Source organism: Narcine bancroftii, chromosome 2, assembly GCF_036971445.1.
Source record: "Narcine bancroftii isolate sNarBan1 chromosome 2, sNarBan1.hap1, whole genome shotgun sequence".
In the NCBI taxonomy this organism is placed as follows: domain Eukaryota; kingdom Metazoa; phylum Chordata; class Chondrichthyes; order Torpediniformes; family Narcinidae; genus Narcine; species Narcine bancroftii.
Window position 1 is genome coordinate 98,882,589 of NC_091470.1, and position 14,501 is coordinate 98,897,089.

Consider the following 14,501-nt stretch of genomic DNA (forward strand, 5'->3'; position numbering starts at 1 on the left):
AATTCCAGGTTCACCACTGTGGTGGTACACCACCGGCCTACTGCAGGGGGCAACCTCTATACCTGCAGGAGTGTAAGGGGATAGGACAGCACCTGGCCGGCTGTCAATCAGTCAGCCTGAATGGATCAAGCCCCACCCGGTTGGGTGTCAATCACCCTCCGGGACATAAGCTTGTGCCGGCCTCCCGAAGCCGCACACAGAGTTGCTGCAGTCACAGCCAGCCTGGCTCTGTGGAAGTCTTTGTGGATTAAAGCCTGTCTTTACCTTGTGTGTGTCTGATTCTGTCTAACAGCGCACCACAACCACTCTCTGGGAGAAGCAGTTCCTCCTCATTTCTGTCTTAATTCTACTCCCCCCCCCCCCACCATCCTGATTCGTGAGGCCATGTCCCTTAGTTCTAGTTTCACCTGGCAGTGGAAATAACCTCCCTGCTTCTACCTTATCAATTCCTTTTATGATTCAGTGTTTCTCTAAAATCCCCTCTTCACCCTCTTGACCTCCAGCGAGTCCAGGCGAAGGCTGCATATTCTCTCCTCATAAGTGAACCCCCTTATCTCTGGAATCAACCTAGTCTACTTTGTCTGCACTCCCCTCCCTCCAAAGCCAGTGCCTCAGGATCTGCTCACAGGGCTCCACATCCAGCCTTGCCAGTACCCTGTACAGATGCAGCAGACCCTCCCCTATTTGAAATTCCTCGAGGCCAACACTTTATCACCGGCTGCACCTGCAAACTACACTGGATGGCAAATTTTTTTTCAAAAGGTTTGCTTCCTGAAAACAAATGGGAGATTACAATAGACAACTTCAAGCTGAATGCATAGGAAGTTGGAGAAACGTTAAATTAACTTTTATGAACCTGCCATGTTCAGTCACATCACGATGCTGATACATTGACTCAACTGGCCCAAAAATGTTTTGCCGTTGACTTTCATTTGTACTCAGCATCTGATGTCTCTCGAGTCAGTGTCCGATATAAGTCAGCCGGCATTGATGGATGCTGATACTCTTTTCCATGGTTGCAATGTCCTGGTGAAACCTTCCACCGCGTTCGTTGCCGACACCACTGAGATCAGCAGAGAGGAGTCCAAGTGCGGATGCAGAAAATGAATGACATGGTTTTGTACACTTGAAGTACACTTAAAGTATGACAAGAAATCACAAATAAAAGGTTATATCTAAAATATGGTACATGATAGGAAAAAGAATTAAGGTGATTTTCATAAGTGTGGTGCGCTGTTGGACAGAATCAGACACACACAAGGTAAAGACTGAACAACAGGCCTTCACAGAACCAGGCTGGCTGTGGCTGCAGCAACTCTGAGTGAGGCCTCGGGAGGCCGGCGCAGGCTTATATCCCAGAGGGTGATTGACACCCGACTGGGTGGGGCTTGATCCATTCAGGCCGACTGATTGGCAGCCGGCCAGGTGTTGTCCTGTCCTCTTACACTCCTGCAGGTACAGAGGTTTCCCCCTGCAGTAGGCCGGTGGTGTACCACCACATTCACCCCCTTCTTTAAAATTGTCCCGGGGGGGGACAGAAACAAGGAATCACACCCACTATGTACATACAATATTTACAGGTTGAGACGATTCGGCAGCCGCTGGGGTCTCTATGACAGTCGTAGGACTGGCTCCTGGTCACTGGTCAGAGGGGAAGTGGGGGGGTCTGGCGGCAGGGGAATATGTGGCTGGTATGGTGCCACGCGGAGGGGTGGCCAGGGGGGCCAGGGTCGACGTATACGGGTCATATTGGATGGGTGGGGGGGGGGGTCGTCTCCTAAGGCTGAAGCGGGCCCCTGGTGGTCAAGGAGGCCCTGCGTACCCCATAGCTGCATGGGAACGGGGGTGTATGCCCGGTCAGCGTCATCCTGGGTTGGAGGGTGGCATGGTGTGTTGGGTGCTCCTGCTGGTGCCAGGTCTCTGGTTGAGACGGTGTATTCCCTGCCACTGCTGAACCTAACGTAAGCGTAGTTGTGGTTCGCATGAAGGAGGAAAACCTGCTCCACCAGGGTTTCGGCCTTGTGTGTCCGTACATGCTTACTCAGAAGCACCAGTCCCGGGGACACGAGCCATGCTGGAAGTGGCATTCCAGTCGCCGACCTCCTGGGGAATGAGAACAGACATTCGTGTGGGGTCTCGATGGTAGCCTTGCACAGCAGTGACCGAATGGCATGGAGCCCTTCGGGCAGGGTGTCCTGCCAGAATTCAATGGCCCACCCTTTTGACCTGAGAGCCAGGAGGACTGCCTTCCAGACCACCCCATTCTCACGTTCCACTTGCCCATTACCTCTTGGGTTATAGCTTGTCGTGTGACTGGTCGCGATACCCCTCGTCATCAGGTACTGGCGCAGCTCGTCGCTCATGAAACTAGACCCCCCCGGTTGCTGTGGATGAAGGCGGGGTAGCCAAACATGGTGAAGATCTGCCCCAGGGCCCTGATGACGGTGGCCGTGGAGGTGTCCAGACAAGGGATGGCGAAAGGGAAGCGTGAGTACTCATCCACTACTGTGAGGAAGTAGACGTTTCAGTCCATGGAAGGCAGGGACCCTGAAGTCCATGCTGAGAGGCTCGAAAGGCTGAGTAGCCTTTATAACATGGGCCTGGGGGGGGCAGAAGAAGCGGGGTTTACACTCCGCACAGAGCCAACAGGCCTCGGTCATGTCCCTGACGTCCCTGATGGTGTATGGCAAATTTCGGGACTTAACAAAATGGTACAACCGGGTGACGCCCGGATGGCAGAGGAACTCATGCAATCCCTGCAATTCATCATGCATAGACTCACAGGTGCGAGGGATAGCATCAGGGGAGTCGTTAAACTTCCCGGGGTGGTACTGGATGTTGTGGCTGTAGGTTGCCAACTTGACTCTCCTGCACAGGATCTTGTCGTTATTTATCTTGCTCTTGTGTTAAACGTGAACGCCACAGCCCACTGGTCCGTGAGGAGCGTGAATCTCCTGCCAGTCAGGTAGTGGCGCCAGTGGCGGACCACTTCCACAATTGCCTAGGCCTCCTTTTCAATGGCGGAGTGCCCTAGCTCGGAGCCATGGAGGGTCCTGGAAAAGAAGGCAATGGGGTGCCCCCCTTGGTTTAAGGTAGCAGCAAGGGCCACCTCGGAGACATCACTCTCCAACTGGAAGGGGAAGTCTTCATCCACAGCCTGCATCGTGGCATCCGTGATGTCTTGCCTGATGCGGGTGAAGGCTGCCTGCGCCTCAGGTGCGAGGGGAAAAGTTGTGGCTTGGGCCAGTGGGCACACCTTGTCCAAGAAGTGAGGGACCCACTGCAAGTAATAAGAGAACAGGCCCAGGCACCTGCGGAGGGGCTTTAGCGTGGGGGGGAGGGGTAACTCCATTAAAGGGTGCATTCTTTCCGGATCTGGGCCGATGACTCCATGGGCTATGATGTACCCCAGGATGGCGAGGCGGGTGGTGCTGAACACACACTTCTCCTTGTTGTAAGTGAGGTTCAGCTCCGTGACCGTCTGGAGGAATTTTTCCAAGTTAGCATCGTGGTCCTGCTGGTCACGGCCGCAGATAGTGACATTATCCAGATATGGGAACATCACCTCCAGCTTGTGCCAGTCTACCATGCAATCCATCTCCCACTGGAAGACGGAGACCCCGTTCATGATCCCAAAAGAAACCCAGCAGAACTGGTACAGGCACCCGTCTGCCTCAAAGGCAGTGTAGGGCTTGTCCTTCAGGTGGATAGGGATTTGGTGATACGCCAACTTCAGATCAATTGTGAAGAAAACCTGGTAGCGGGCAATCTCATTGACAATGTCGGTGATCCTCGGCAGGGGGTAGGCATCCAGCTGGGTGTACCAATTAATGGTCTGGCTGTAATCTACAACCATCCTCAGCTTACTTCCCCCTTTGACCACCAGGACTTGGGCTCTCCAAGGGCTGTTATTGGACTCTATAATTCCTTCTTCCAGGAGTCCCGCACCTCCGCCTTGATGAAGTCCCTGTCAGCAGCGCAATAACGCCTACTTCTGGCGACGATCGGCTTGCAGCCTAGCGCTAGATGTGGGAAGAGCGCCGGTGGGGTGGTGTGGAGAGGCCGCAGATTGGCTGGGGCTGGTAGGTTGACATGCTGTGCAATGTGAGTGGAGGTTGGGGCCCCCCCAAATGCAAGGGTGACACTCTGCAGGTGGCACTGTAAATCCAGGCCCAGGAGGAGTGGCGCACAGAGTTTCGGCATGACCAGGAGCCTGAATCCTGTGTGTCTCCCCTCCCACTGTTATATCGACCGAGCAGCACCCGAGGGTACCAACAGTCTTATCCTTGGTGGCAAGGGCGATTGAGCAGGTGGTGGGGTGGACCTTCAACCTTAGGGAGTGGGCCACACTTGGTAAATGAAGCTCTCAGTGCTGCCACTGTCCAACAGGCACTTTATTACCAGCCCGTTGACTTGCACGTCTATCATCGAGCACCCGAGATCGTGGAGAATGTCCCTGGTCAGCGTGGTGGCGGCTAGGACCATCTCGGAGTTGGAGTTGTCGCTATCTGAAGGGATGGGGAGCATCAATAGGGCGGCCTGGTCATCGACTGTATTGACCACATCAACATTGGTCGTGAGGTGCAGCATGCGGTAGCCGATGGCCTCTGGAGGTGTGGAGAGCATCAGTAGGGCAGCCTGGTCATTGCCCATGTTGACCACGTTGCCATCGGTTGCTGGGTGCGGTGTGTGGCAGCTGATGGCACCCGGAGGCGTAGTGAGCTTTGGTAGGGTGGCCTGGTCATCACCCGTGTTGACCACATCGTTCTCAATGTCGTCAGGGGCCCTCCGTGTTTGGCACTGCCTGGCCCAAGAAGATGGCGGCACGTGGGGAGCCACTATGTGGCTGGCCTCGAAGTGACGTCATCACCGCTGGCATCAGTTACGTCATTATGTCAGCCGGAAGTTATGTCACCCCATGAGCTGGAAGTGACGTCGCTGTAGTTCTCAGCGAGCGGCGAGGGTGAGGGCTGGTGCAGATGCTCGGGGCACAAGCTGCAATGGTTGCTGGCAGGGCCGGGTGTTGCACGGTCAAAGTCGGGGAAGGCGGAAGTCGTCGCGGGGACAATGGCGGGGGAGGTAGGGAGGGCATAGAGGGCCGCTGAGCTGCCGGCAGGTTTAGAGAGGCACACTTTTGCAAAGTGGCCTTTCTTGCCGCATCGGGAACAATATAGGTTCATAGCCGGGCAGTTTTGGTGTGATCGTTGATCTGACCCACACCAGGACCCATAGTACTTACAGTGTGAGAGGGCCATGAGGGAGCCTGGGGGTAACCCGAAATTGAAGGCTTCGATGTGCAGGGCTGCTGCTTCCAGGGTTTGGACCACTTCCACAGTCCTGGTTAGGGCATAGATATTGTCTTCCAGCAGCTTCTGCTGGATGGCGCTTGAGCGTAGCCCTCAGACGAAGGTGTCCCGGATCAGCCTCTCGACCTTCTCTACACCTACCCCAGGTTCAGACAGACACGGTCAGGCCAACTCTCGCATGTGTCCCATGTAAGACTCAGCGGTCTCCCCAGGTTGCTGGGCTCGGGTGTTGTGGAGGTACCTTGCACAGACCACATTAATGGGGGGCTTGTACAAGTTCTAAAGAGTTTCCATTGCGCTCTTGTACGTGGAGCAGCTTTTGGTTACCTGGAAGGCTCGGGGACCCAGCTTTGACTGGAGTAGGACCAACCTCTTCCGATCGGAGTCCAGGATGTTGCCCTCATGTGCCTCGATGATTGCCTCGACCGTGTGCTGCCAGATCTCGAAGCATGTCTGGGCTTCCGGGTGGCGTAGGTTGACCTCGAGGCTCCCTGCGCACAGGAGTTTTTCCATGACAGCCATGGGAAAATTTTGTGGATTCACTTGTGGTGTGCTGTTAGACAGAATCAGACACACACAAGGTAAAGACAGGCTTTAATCCAACAGGCTTTAATCCACAAAGACTTCCACAGAGCCAGGCTGGTTTTGGCTGCAGCAACTCTGTGTGCGGCCTCAGGAGGCCGGCGCAGGCTTATATCCCGGAGGGTGATTGACACCCAACCGAGTGGAGCTTGATTCATTCAGGCTGACTGATTGATAGCCGGCCAGGTGTTGTCCTGTCCCCTTACATTCCTGCAGGTACAGAGGTTGCCCCCTGCAGTAGGTTGGTGGTACACTCCTGCAGGTACAGAGGTTGCCCCCTGCAGTAGGTTGGTGGTACACTCCTGCAGGTACAGAGAATCCCCCCTGCAGTAGGCCAGCGGTGAACTACTGCAGGTACAGAGGTTACCCCCTGCAGTAGGCCGGTGGTACACTCCTGCAGGTACAGAGGTTGCCTCCTGCAGTTGGTCGGCGGTATACTCCTGCAGGTACAGAGATTTCCCCCTACAGTAGGCCAGCGGAGAACTCCTGCAGGCATAGAGGTTGTCCCCTGCAATAGGCCAGTGGTGTACCACCACAACAAGCAGCCCAAAGACCATGAAAGTGCACAGGAAGCAAAAACTTTGTTGTTCAGTGCTATTGGCGATTCATGTACAAGCCCTCCCTCTGCACAACATGCTGCAAACTTTCACCATTTAAATAATCATCCAACCTGTTTTTCTTTCCAATGTGGATGACCTCACACTTACCAAGTTTGTGCCCCATCTGCTCACTCACCTAACCAATCTCTGCAGATTCTCCGTGTCCTCTACAAAATGTGATTGTCCACTCAGTTTTCAGCCCACTCCCCCTGATGTTACCTGATTAAAACCACAGTTTCTGCAATCCTTACAAGTGTTGGGGGGGGGGGGGGGGAAGCTTCCCCTTGCATTTAACCTGGCTCTTCAGCATGCCTGGTGAGTGTGAAACACCCACCTGTTGCCCACCCACATGTAGACTGCAGAAAGCAGAAGCAACACTTTGTGTGTGGCGTGTGCTTCCAACCTGACAGTTGTCTAGGGCAGCCCTCAAACCAGATCAACACGCTTTGCGTCCCAGTCGAATGTGGTTAATCCGATGGATCAGTGTGGGCTTAATAGCTTCCAAGATTCAATAGCATTGAGATCTCATGACTTGTGGGCCCACAGTACATGACTTCATCACAACTAAAGCTCTTAAACTCTCTGTCTTCCCATCCAACCTTCCCCTGACAACGGATCATAGCATCTGCTGTTTGTTTACCTCCTTTTGTAATGTGAACATTTCAGATTTATTGTCAGACATCATGTACAACCCTGAGATTCTTTTTACTATGAGCGAGGCCAAATTACCACTTACTGGTAGTGCAAATAAAAAAACTGCACTCAAAGTACACATGTAAACAAATAAATAAATGTAAACAAACTGACTGTGCAATACAGAGGGGGGGGGGGGATCAAAAAAGTGCAGGAGTCCTCAAATGAGTCCCTGATTGAGTTTGTTGTTGAGGAGTCCAATGGTAGCAGCTGGTCCTGAACCTGGTGGTGAGAGACTTGTGGCACCTACACCTCTTTCCTGATGGCAGCAGCGAGAACAGAGCATGTGATATGGACCCTGTGATAGTATAATATTTGTATATATTTGCATATAGTAATAGTGATTGGCTGAGAGCCTTAGCCACACCTATTGGTAGGTCATAAATTGCTGGACCTAACCAGACCAGTCTGGACTGGTCGACCTCTATGTAATATGCTCCAGTCTTTTGTTAATAAAAGCCTGGTTTGAGTCAACAAGTCTTTGAGTCATTCAATGCACTACAGACCCTTGATGACTGCTGCTGCCCTACGATGTCAGTGTTCCCTGTAGATGTTTTTTTTCAAACTTTATTTAAAGATTAAAAAAAAATCACATTCAATCCAATAATCAAAAATTGATTTTACATGATAAATCCCAAACCCACCCCTTCAGCCAACTCCCTTAAGGGGAGCCAAAAATATAGATGATATATATAAAATTAAAAAAATTATAAATGTTGAAAACAATTCAAAGTATATTTAAATGCATATATTTCAAATACGGAGACCATTTGCTAACAAAAAGGGAATAATTATCATGTAAATTATAAGTAATTTTTTCCATAACAATACAAGCTTTCAATTCATTCTGCCAACGTAGTATATTAATCTCTGTATTATCTTTCCAAGTACTCACAACACATTTACGCACTACTGATAACACCAAACGTACAAAAGCAATTTGAATTTTCTCCAAACCTAATCCCCTCAACGAAATCAAATTACCCAGCAAAAAAATTGTTGCATCTAATGGTAATGTAAAGTTATACAATTTTTCCAAAACTACTTTAATTCCTTGCCAAAATGGTTGAACTTTAACACGTCCAAACAGCATGTAGAAAAGTTCCAATCCATGAATCACATCTAAAACATAAATCTGAATTACTAAACCCATATTTTTTCAGTTTCTCCAGAGTCAAATTCTAATTAACCATTCCATATCTTACATTTGTCAATTTGATTACATTGTCCTGACACATATCCGCCCAATCATCTTCAGGAAAAATAAACACTAAATCACTCTCCCATTTAAGTTTAGATTTTTCCCAGTCCAGTTTATCCATATTATCTTGTAACAAATTATACATAATTGAAATGGTACAGAGGATATCAAAGACTCAAATCTTGACAAAGTGGATAAATTCATCTCTCTATCATAATTATCCTTTACCAAAGCTCTAAATTGGTAATACACAAACAAAGAATTTACAGATATATCAAATCTTTCTCTCAATTGATTAAAAGAAAGAAATTGTCCCTCTTCAAAACAATCCTGTATTGTCTTTATACCCTTAAAATCCCAACTCTTTAAATAATTATTAAACATTGAAAAAGAAATAAGTGATTATTATATAATGGAGTTAAAATTGATAATTTATCTTTTGATCCCAAAACCCTATTTTTTAATCCAGATCATTGAAACAAATGTTTCAATACCGGCATACTATATTCCTGTCGCAAATTCAAATTCCAACAAAATATAAATTCATTTACCTTAACCTCAGAAATACACACCATTTCCACCTTAGCCCAGCTAGGAGGATAATCTAAATCCATCAACCTGCTAATAAACTTCAACTGGGCTGCTTCATAATAATTTTGAAAATGTGGTAACTGAAGTCCACCTAATGCATATTTCCATGTAAGTTTATACAATGCCACTTGAGCTAATTTACCTTTCCATAAAAACTCCCGCACTACCTTATTTAAATCCTGAAAAAAACCTTTTGAAAGTAAACAAGGTATTGACTGAAATAAATATTGAATTCAAGGAAACATATTCATTTTAATACAATTTACCCTTCCAATCAAAGTTAATGGAAGATCTTTCCACTTCATCAAATCTGCTTTAATCCATTTTAATATAGGCACATAATTTAACTGATATAATGACTGATAATTAACATCTACAAACACACCTAAATATTTAATTTTATTTGTCCACTTTAATTATGTAATAATTTTAAATTCTGAATAATCTCCTATTCCAACTGGTAAAATTTCGCTTTTACCCCAATTAACTTTATATCCTGACAATTCTCCAAATTTCGACAAACACTCTTGTAACTGCTTCAACGTTCCGGTTCTGTCAAATATATCAATACATCATCTGCAAATAAATTAATCTTATATTCTTCATTCATAGCCTTCATCCCTCTAATTTCATCATTTTGCCTAATAGTCTGAGCTAATGGTTCAATAGCCAATGCAAATAAGGCAGGTGACAATGGGCAGCCCTTCCGAGTTGAACGAGTCAACCTAAATGGTAAAGAAGTTCCCTGTAGATGTTGTTGACGATGAGGCAGGTTTTGCCTGTGATGTCCTGGGCGGCATCCACTACCTCTTGGAGGGCTCTCCCCACACCAGACCAAGATGCAGCCACACTTTCCACCAACTATAGTTAATACATCGAGAAAACAATCAGACCCAGAATTATTCCGCACCCTCTCCTCAGTTCAAATCCCCTGCTGATCCCTATCTGTCCAAGGGGCCACAAAGCACATTAAACAGGTTCAGAGAAAATGAATTGGTGCAGAAACACAAAATGCACTCAGCTGACCTACATCCAGGGATAGTGGTTGCACGTGCATGAGAATTACTCAAATAAATTACTCCGTTACTCTAAGATCTTGTGCATAAAACTTCAAATAAATTGCCAGACATTGTCATCTCCTTATCTTATAAATAACAATGTTTTACACTGCAATTCTATATTTGAATACGAAACAGTATTAATATAACATTCAGCAAAAATAAATCAAATATATAACCAGCATCCCATCCCACAGTCTAAATCTTCAAAGTTGTTACTGCTTATCAACTGCAAACAGTAAAAAAAACCTCAGAAATGCTGCAGGAACTCAGCAGGTCTCCCAGCGTCCATATTACCCATGTTTCGGGCCTCTGCCCTTCCCCAAGGTATGAACTATATCAACTCTAACTGCACTGCCCTCGCGTATAAATGCGAGTAAATCAAAGCTGTCTTTTCAGATTGTGATTCTGAGAATTCCAGATCCATTCATGCCCGCGAAATGAGAGTTTACAGCATTTGTCAGCAGTGAGGAAGCGATCGAGTGTAGTGTTGTGTGTGCCAAGGCGCAGTGAGAAAGTTTGTTTTGTAAGCAGACGAGCTGGCTTCTCTTTCTTCTGGCGATCCATCCCATAGGTTCCTTTCAGTCCGGTTGTGGGGTTTGATATGTGCATCCTGGAGTGACTGTACAGACCGATCCTTGACCGGCACTGCTTGCCGCCTACTTGGCAGGTGAGGCCTGGAGGGGCAGCAGGGGCAGAAGCTCTGGGGTGGCCCTTCCCGGGCCTCTCCTCTGTTGCCTCTTTGGGCTTGTTCTCAGCAGCATCCACACCTTTTCTGATGGCGCCCCTCCAGTGCGAGTGATCTTGAGCCAGATCCTCCCATGTTGATGGAGCTTTCTTGAGGCTCCTGTGAACATCCTTCTACCATAGTCGCTGGCCGTACAGGATGTCCTTGGGCAGTCTTCCATCGGGCCTTCTAACAACATGTCCTGCCCAGCGCAGTTGGGCTGACATCAACAAGGTTGAAACTGCTGGCATTCTGGCTCGAGAAAGGATCTCGATATTGGAGACCTTGTCTCGCCAGGTGATCTTCATCAGAGAACGTAGGTGATGCTGATGAAGTTGGTCAAGCTCATGCAACTAGCTCTGATAAGGGCACCACATCTCACATCCATAAACCAAGGCTGATTTGTCAACAACCCTGTACACCTTGCACTTGGTGGCCAACCTGAAGTCCTGTGACCAAACACGATCTGTCAGCTGATCAAAGGCAAAGCAGGCCTTTCTGGTTTTTGACTCAATCTCTACATCTAGAGAACCTGAGGATGTTATTGCAAAACCTGTTGGCAGCATTGAGACGAGTGTCATCAATGAAAACAGTTGGTTCTTCGTAGCTTGAGCCGGGGACTGGTTGGTCCAAAACTTCCATCTTTTTCAGGCCGATTGTCAATCCGAAGCTCTTGGCAGCACCGGCAAAGCGACTGGTGATCTCCTGTAAGACTTCGAGAGAGTGGGCAACCAGTGCACATTCATCAGGAAACTGTCGCTCGTGCTCCACAGTGTCCCTGACTTTTGCTTTCGGCCCTCAGTCTTGCGAGGTTGAGGAGCCCACCATCAGCCCCCCATTTGTAGGAAGACCCCTAACTTCAAGTCATGCGTAGTGCAGCAAGTAAGACTGTACAGACTTGCAGAGTTACCGAGAGAGAGGTCAGTTGGCACAGAGCAAATTTTACTAATGTAAGATTCCTTCTTTAGCAGGAAAGAAAGGGGATTCTGACCACGAGACGAAGCAGAACAATTAATAGCCATGTCAGCAACTCTCTCTCGGTATCATTTGCAAATCCCACAAGATTTGGCCTTCCAGTTTGAATTAAGTTAAGGTGCTCTCTTCCCCAGACTCGTCCAAGATTACTGGTGCAGAACTATCTAGCCTGAAATGTTTCTTGTTCTTGTTCCAGACATTACATCGTACGCACACTTCCTATTTAATGCGTTCGACACAGACAAGAGTGGAGCAATCCGATTTGAGGTAAAACATGGTTGGAGAAAAACTAATGCAACTGATGGGTGGAAATAAGGAATAAAAAAAAGACACTCACACACATGTACACATTTCTAAAGACCTCAGGAGAAATTAAAGCACTTTACCAATGACTTGTCAAAATCAGAATGTGGGAAGCTTTGTGTGCACAGTAATAGCCAATAAATGTCAAACCTGCATACATCAATTTCACCTACACCAGGGGAATTTACAATTATCCTCCCAATCCGCACGTCTTTCGGATGTGGTAAGAAACATGCGCAGTCACAGGGAGAACGTGAAAACTCACCCAGACAGCACCCGAGGTCAGGATTGAACCAGGGTCTCTATTGCAGTGCGGCAGTCCTGTCTGATGAGCCTCGCTCTCAGTGTCTTCTCTCTATCCAAATCGTAATATGAAGAAGTTGGAGATGTTGAGTCGTTTGAAAAACATTTAGGTGAATAAGTCTTCACAATCCGATGTAAGCAGGTTGATGCAAAGGTCAAAAAGGCATTGGTGTGGCGGTTACCACAACGTCTTTACAGCGCCAGCAATTGGGACTGGGATTCAAATCCCGCGAGTGCCTGTAAAGAATTTGTACATTCTTTCCGCTTCTGTGCGGATTTTCCCCAAGGGATCCAATTTCCTCCCACCTTTCAAAATGTAGCGGGGTCGGGGGGGTGGGTAGGTTAATTGGGTGTAATTTGGCGGCACAGATCGGTGGGCTGAAATGGCCTGCTACTGTGCTGTATGTCTAAATTTAAAATTAAAAGGTTGACCACCCCTGTCAGCTGGAGGAACTCAGCCGGTCTTGCAGCATCCACAGGAGGTAAAGATATATAACCAATGTTTCGGGCCTGAGGCCTTCTTCAAGAGACGAGTGAAAATCAGGCAGGGACCTGAATTAGAAAAAAGGGCGGGGGGGAGGAGTACAGACGAACAGACAAAAGGAGCTAATTGGATATAGAGAGGAGGACAGGATCAAAGAAGGTTAAATGGACGCTCTTTACAAATCATTCACTTATCCCTAACATCATCCTTCTCCCACTTGACAGGATTTTGTGATTGGCCTGTCTGTATTACTGCGGGGAACCGTGAACGAGAAACTCATCTGGGCCTTTAACCTGTATGATATCAACAAGGACGGCTACATCACGAAGGAGGTAATGGCGGGAACAGATTGAGTTTGAAATATTTTCCAGAATGTCTGTGCTGTGACTGAATTTAGAAGTGTGTTCTTTTGCACTAAAGTGATGTGTTTATTACCTTGAGGCAGTTCCCCCAACTCCTGGTCTCACCCACCAGTGGAAACAACCTCTCTGCTTCTATAGTATGCATCCCTTCCATAATTTTGTTTCAGACATACAGCCCGGTTACAGGCCTTTTTGGCCCAAGAGTCTGTGCCGCCCAATTGACCTACGACCCTGGTACATTTTCAAAGGGTGGGAGGAAACCGGAGACCCCGGGAAAACCCACGCAGACATGAGGAGAACACGCAAACTCCTTACAGACAGCATGGGATTCAAACCCGGGTCACAGGTGCTATAACAGCGTTATAGCAGCGTTGTGCTAACCACTAACTGTGTCATCTTGTTTTTTTATTCACTTCCCCTGTATACAAACTGACCACAACTCTGCTCTCACTTGGCTGAGTAGCAGTAGTTTTGAAGGATCTTTAGGTCAGGCCCCATACCAAGTGATTTGTGCATCCAATCAAGTTAACCACCATGTGGCATTCGTTGTGGTTCAGCTGGCAGGTGGGTAAAGTTTGCACGTCCAGGGTTGGTGTCACAACTCCCCCTGTTCTACTTTCAGGAAATGCTGGCTATTATTCAGTCAATCTATGCCATGATGGGCCGATACACACACCCTGCCCTGCACCAAGACGTCCCATTGGAACATATGGAAAAATTCTTTCAGGTAAGGTGGACATCCAGCACCTGTTTCCCAGGGCAGGAGTAGCAAACACCAGAGGTCATCTGTACAAAGTGAAGGAGAGGGAAGTTTAGGGGAGACATCAGGGGCAAGATGTTGACTCAGAGAGGGATTTTGGGTGCCTGGAACAGGCATTTTGGAGGCTGGAACAATAGGGATCCTCAGACAGGCACATGGTTGGAAGACATGGAGAAGGTTTAGTGGGTTGTTTTTGGACAGGTATATATATAGGTCAGCCCAACATCGTGGGCTGAAAGTCCTGTACTGTGCTGTAATGTTCTATGTAACTTTGGAGAGACAAAGGGATTGAAAGTAAAACATAGGAGTTGCTGGTTCACCCCCTCCCCCCAAAAAAAACCCATTCACACTGGACCATGATTTATCTGGATCTCTTGGATCTAAAGGGGGCCCTACTTCCAGCGGTGAGGTATTATGTACTTGCAGGACAGTGAAATCGTACTGGGAATAAAGCACACATGCACTCAATGTATGAAAGACCATGGTAAAATCTACCGCAGTGGACTTCAGACTGTTCAAACCTAGGACGAACCCACAGACCAGCTTGTCATTAATCC

General features: G+C 47.9%; 1 protein-coding gene across 1 annotated transcript in view; it reads left to right on the forward strand.

Annotated features, from left to right (window-relative positions):
• The window catches only part of LOC138752420 (calsenilin-like), a 79,799-nt gene that overhangs the window by 61,335 nt on the left and 3,963 nt on the right, over positions 1-14,501 (forward strand). Inside the window, exons 4-6 of the mRNA XM_069915278.1 lie at positions 11,929-11,999; positions 13,047-13,154; positions 13,807-13,911. Coding sequence (XP_069771379.1) covers positions 11,929-11,999; positions 13,047-13,154; positions 13,807-13,911 — 284 coding nt within the window. The remainder of the gene's footprint in view (positions 1-11,928; positions 12,000-13,046; positions 13,155-13,806; positions 13,912-14,501) is intronic.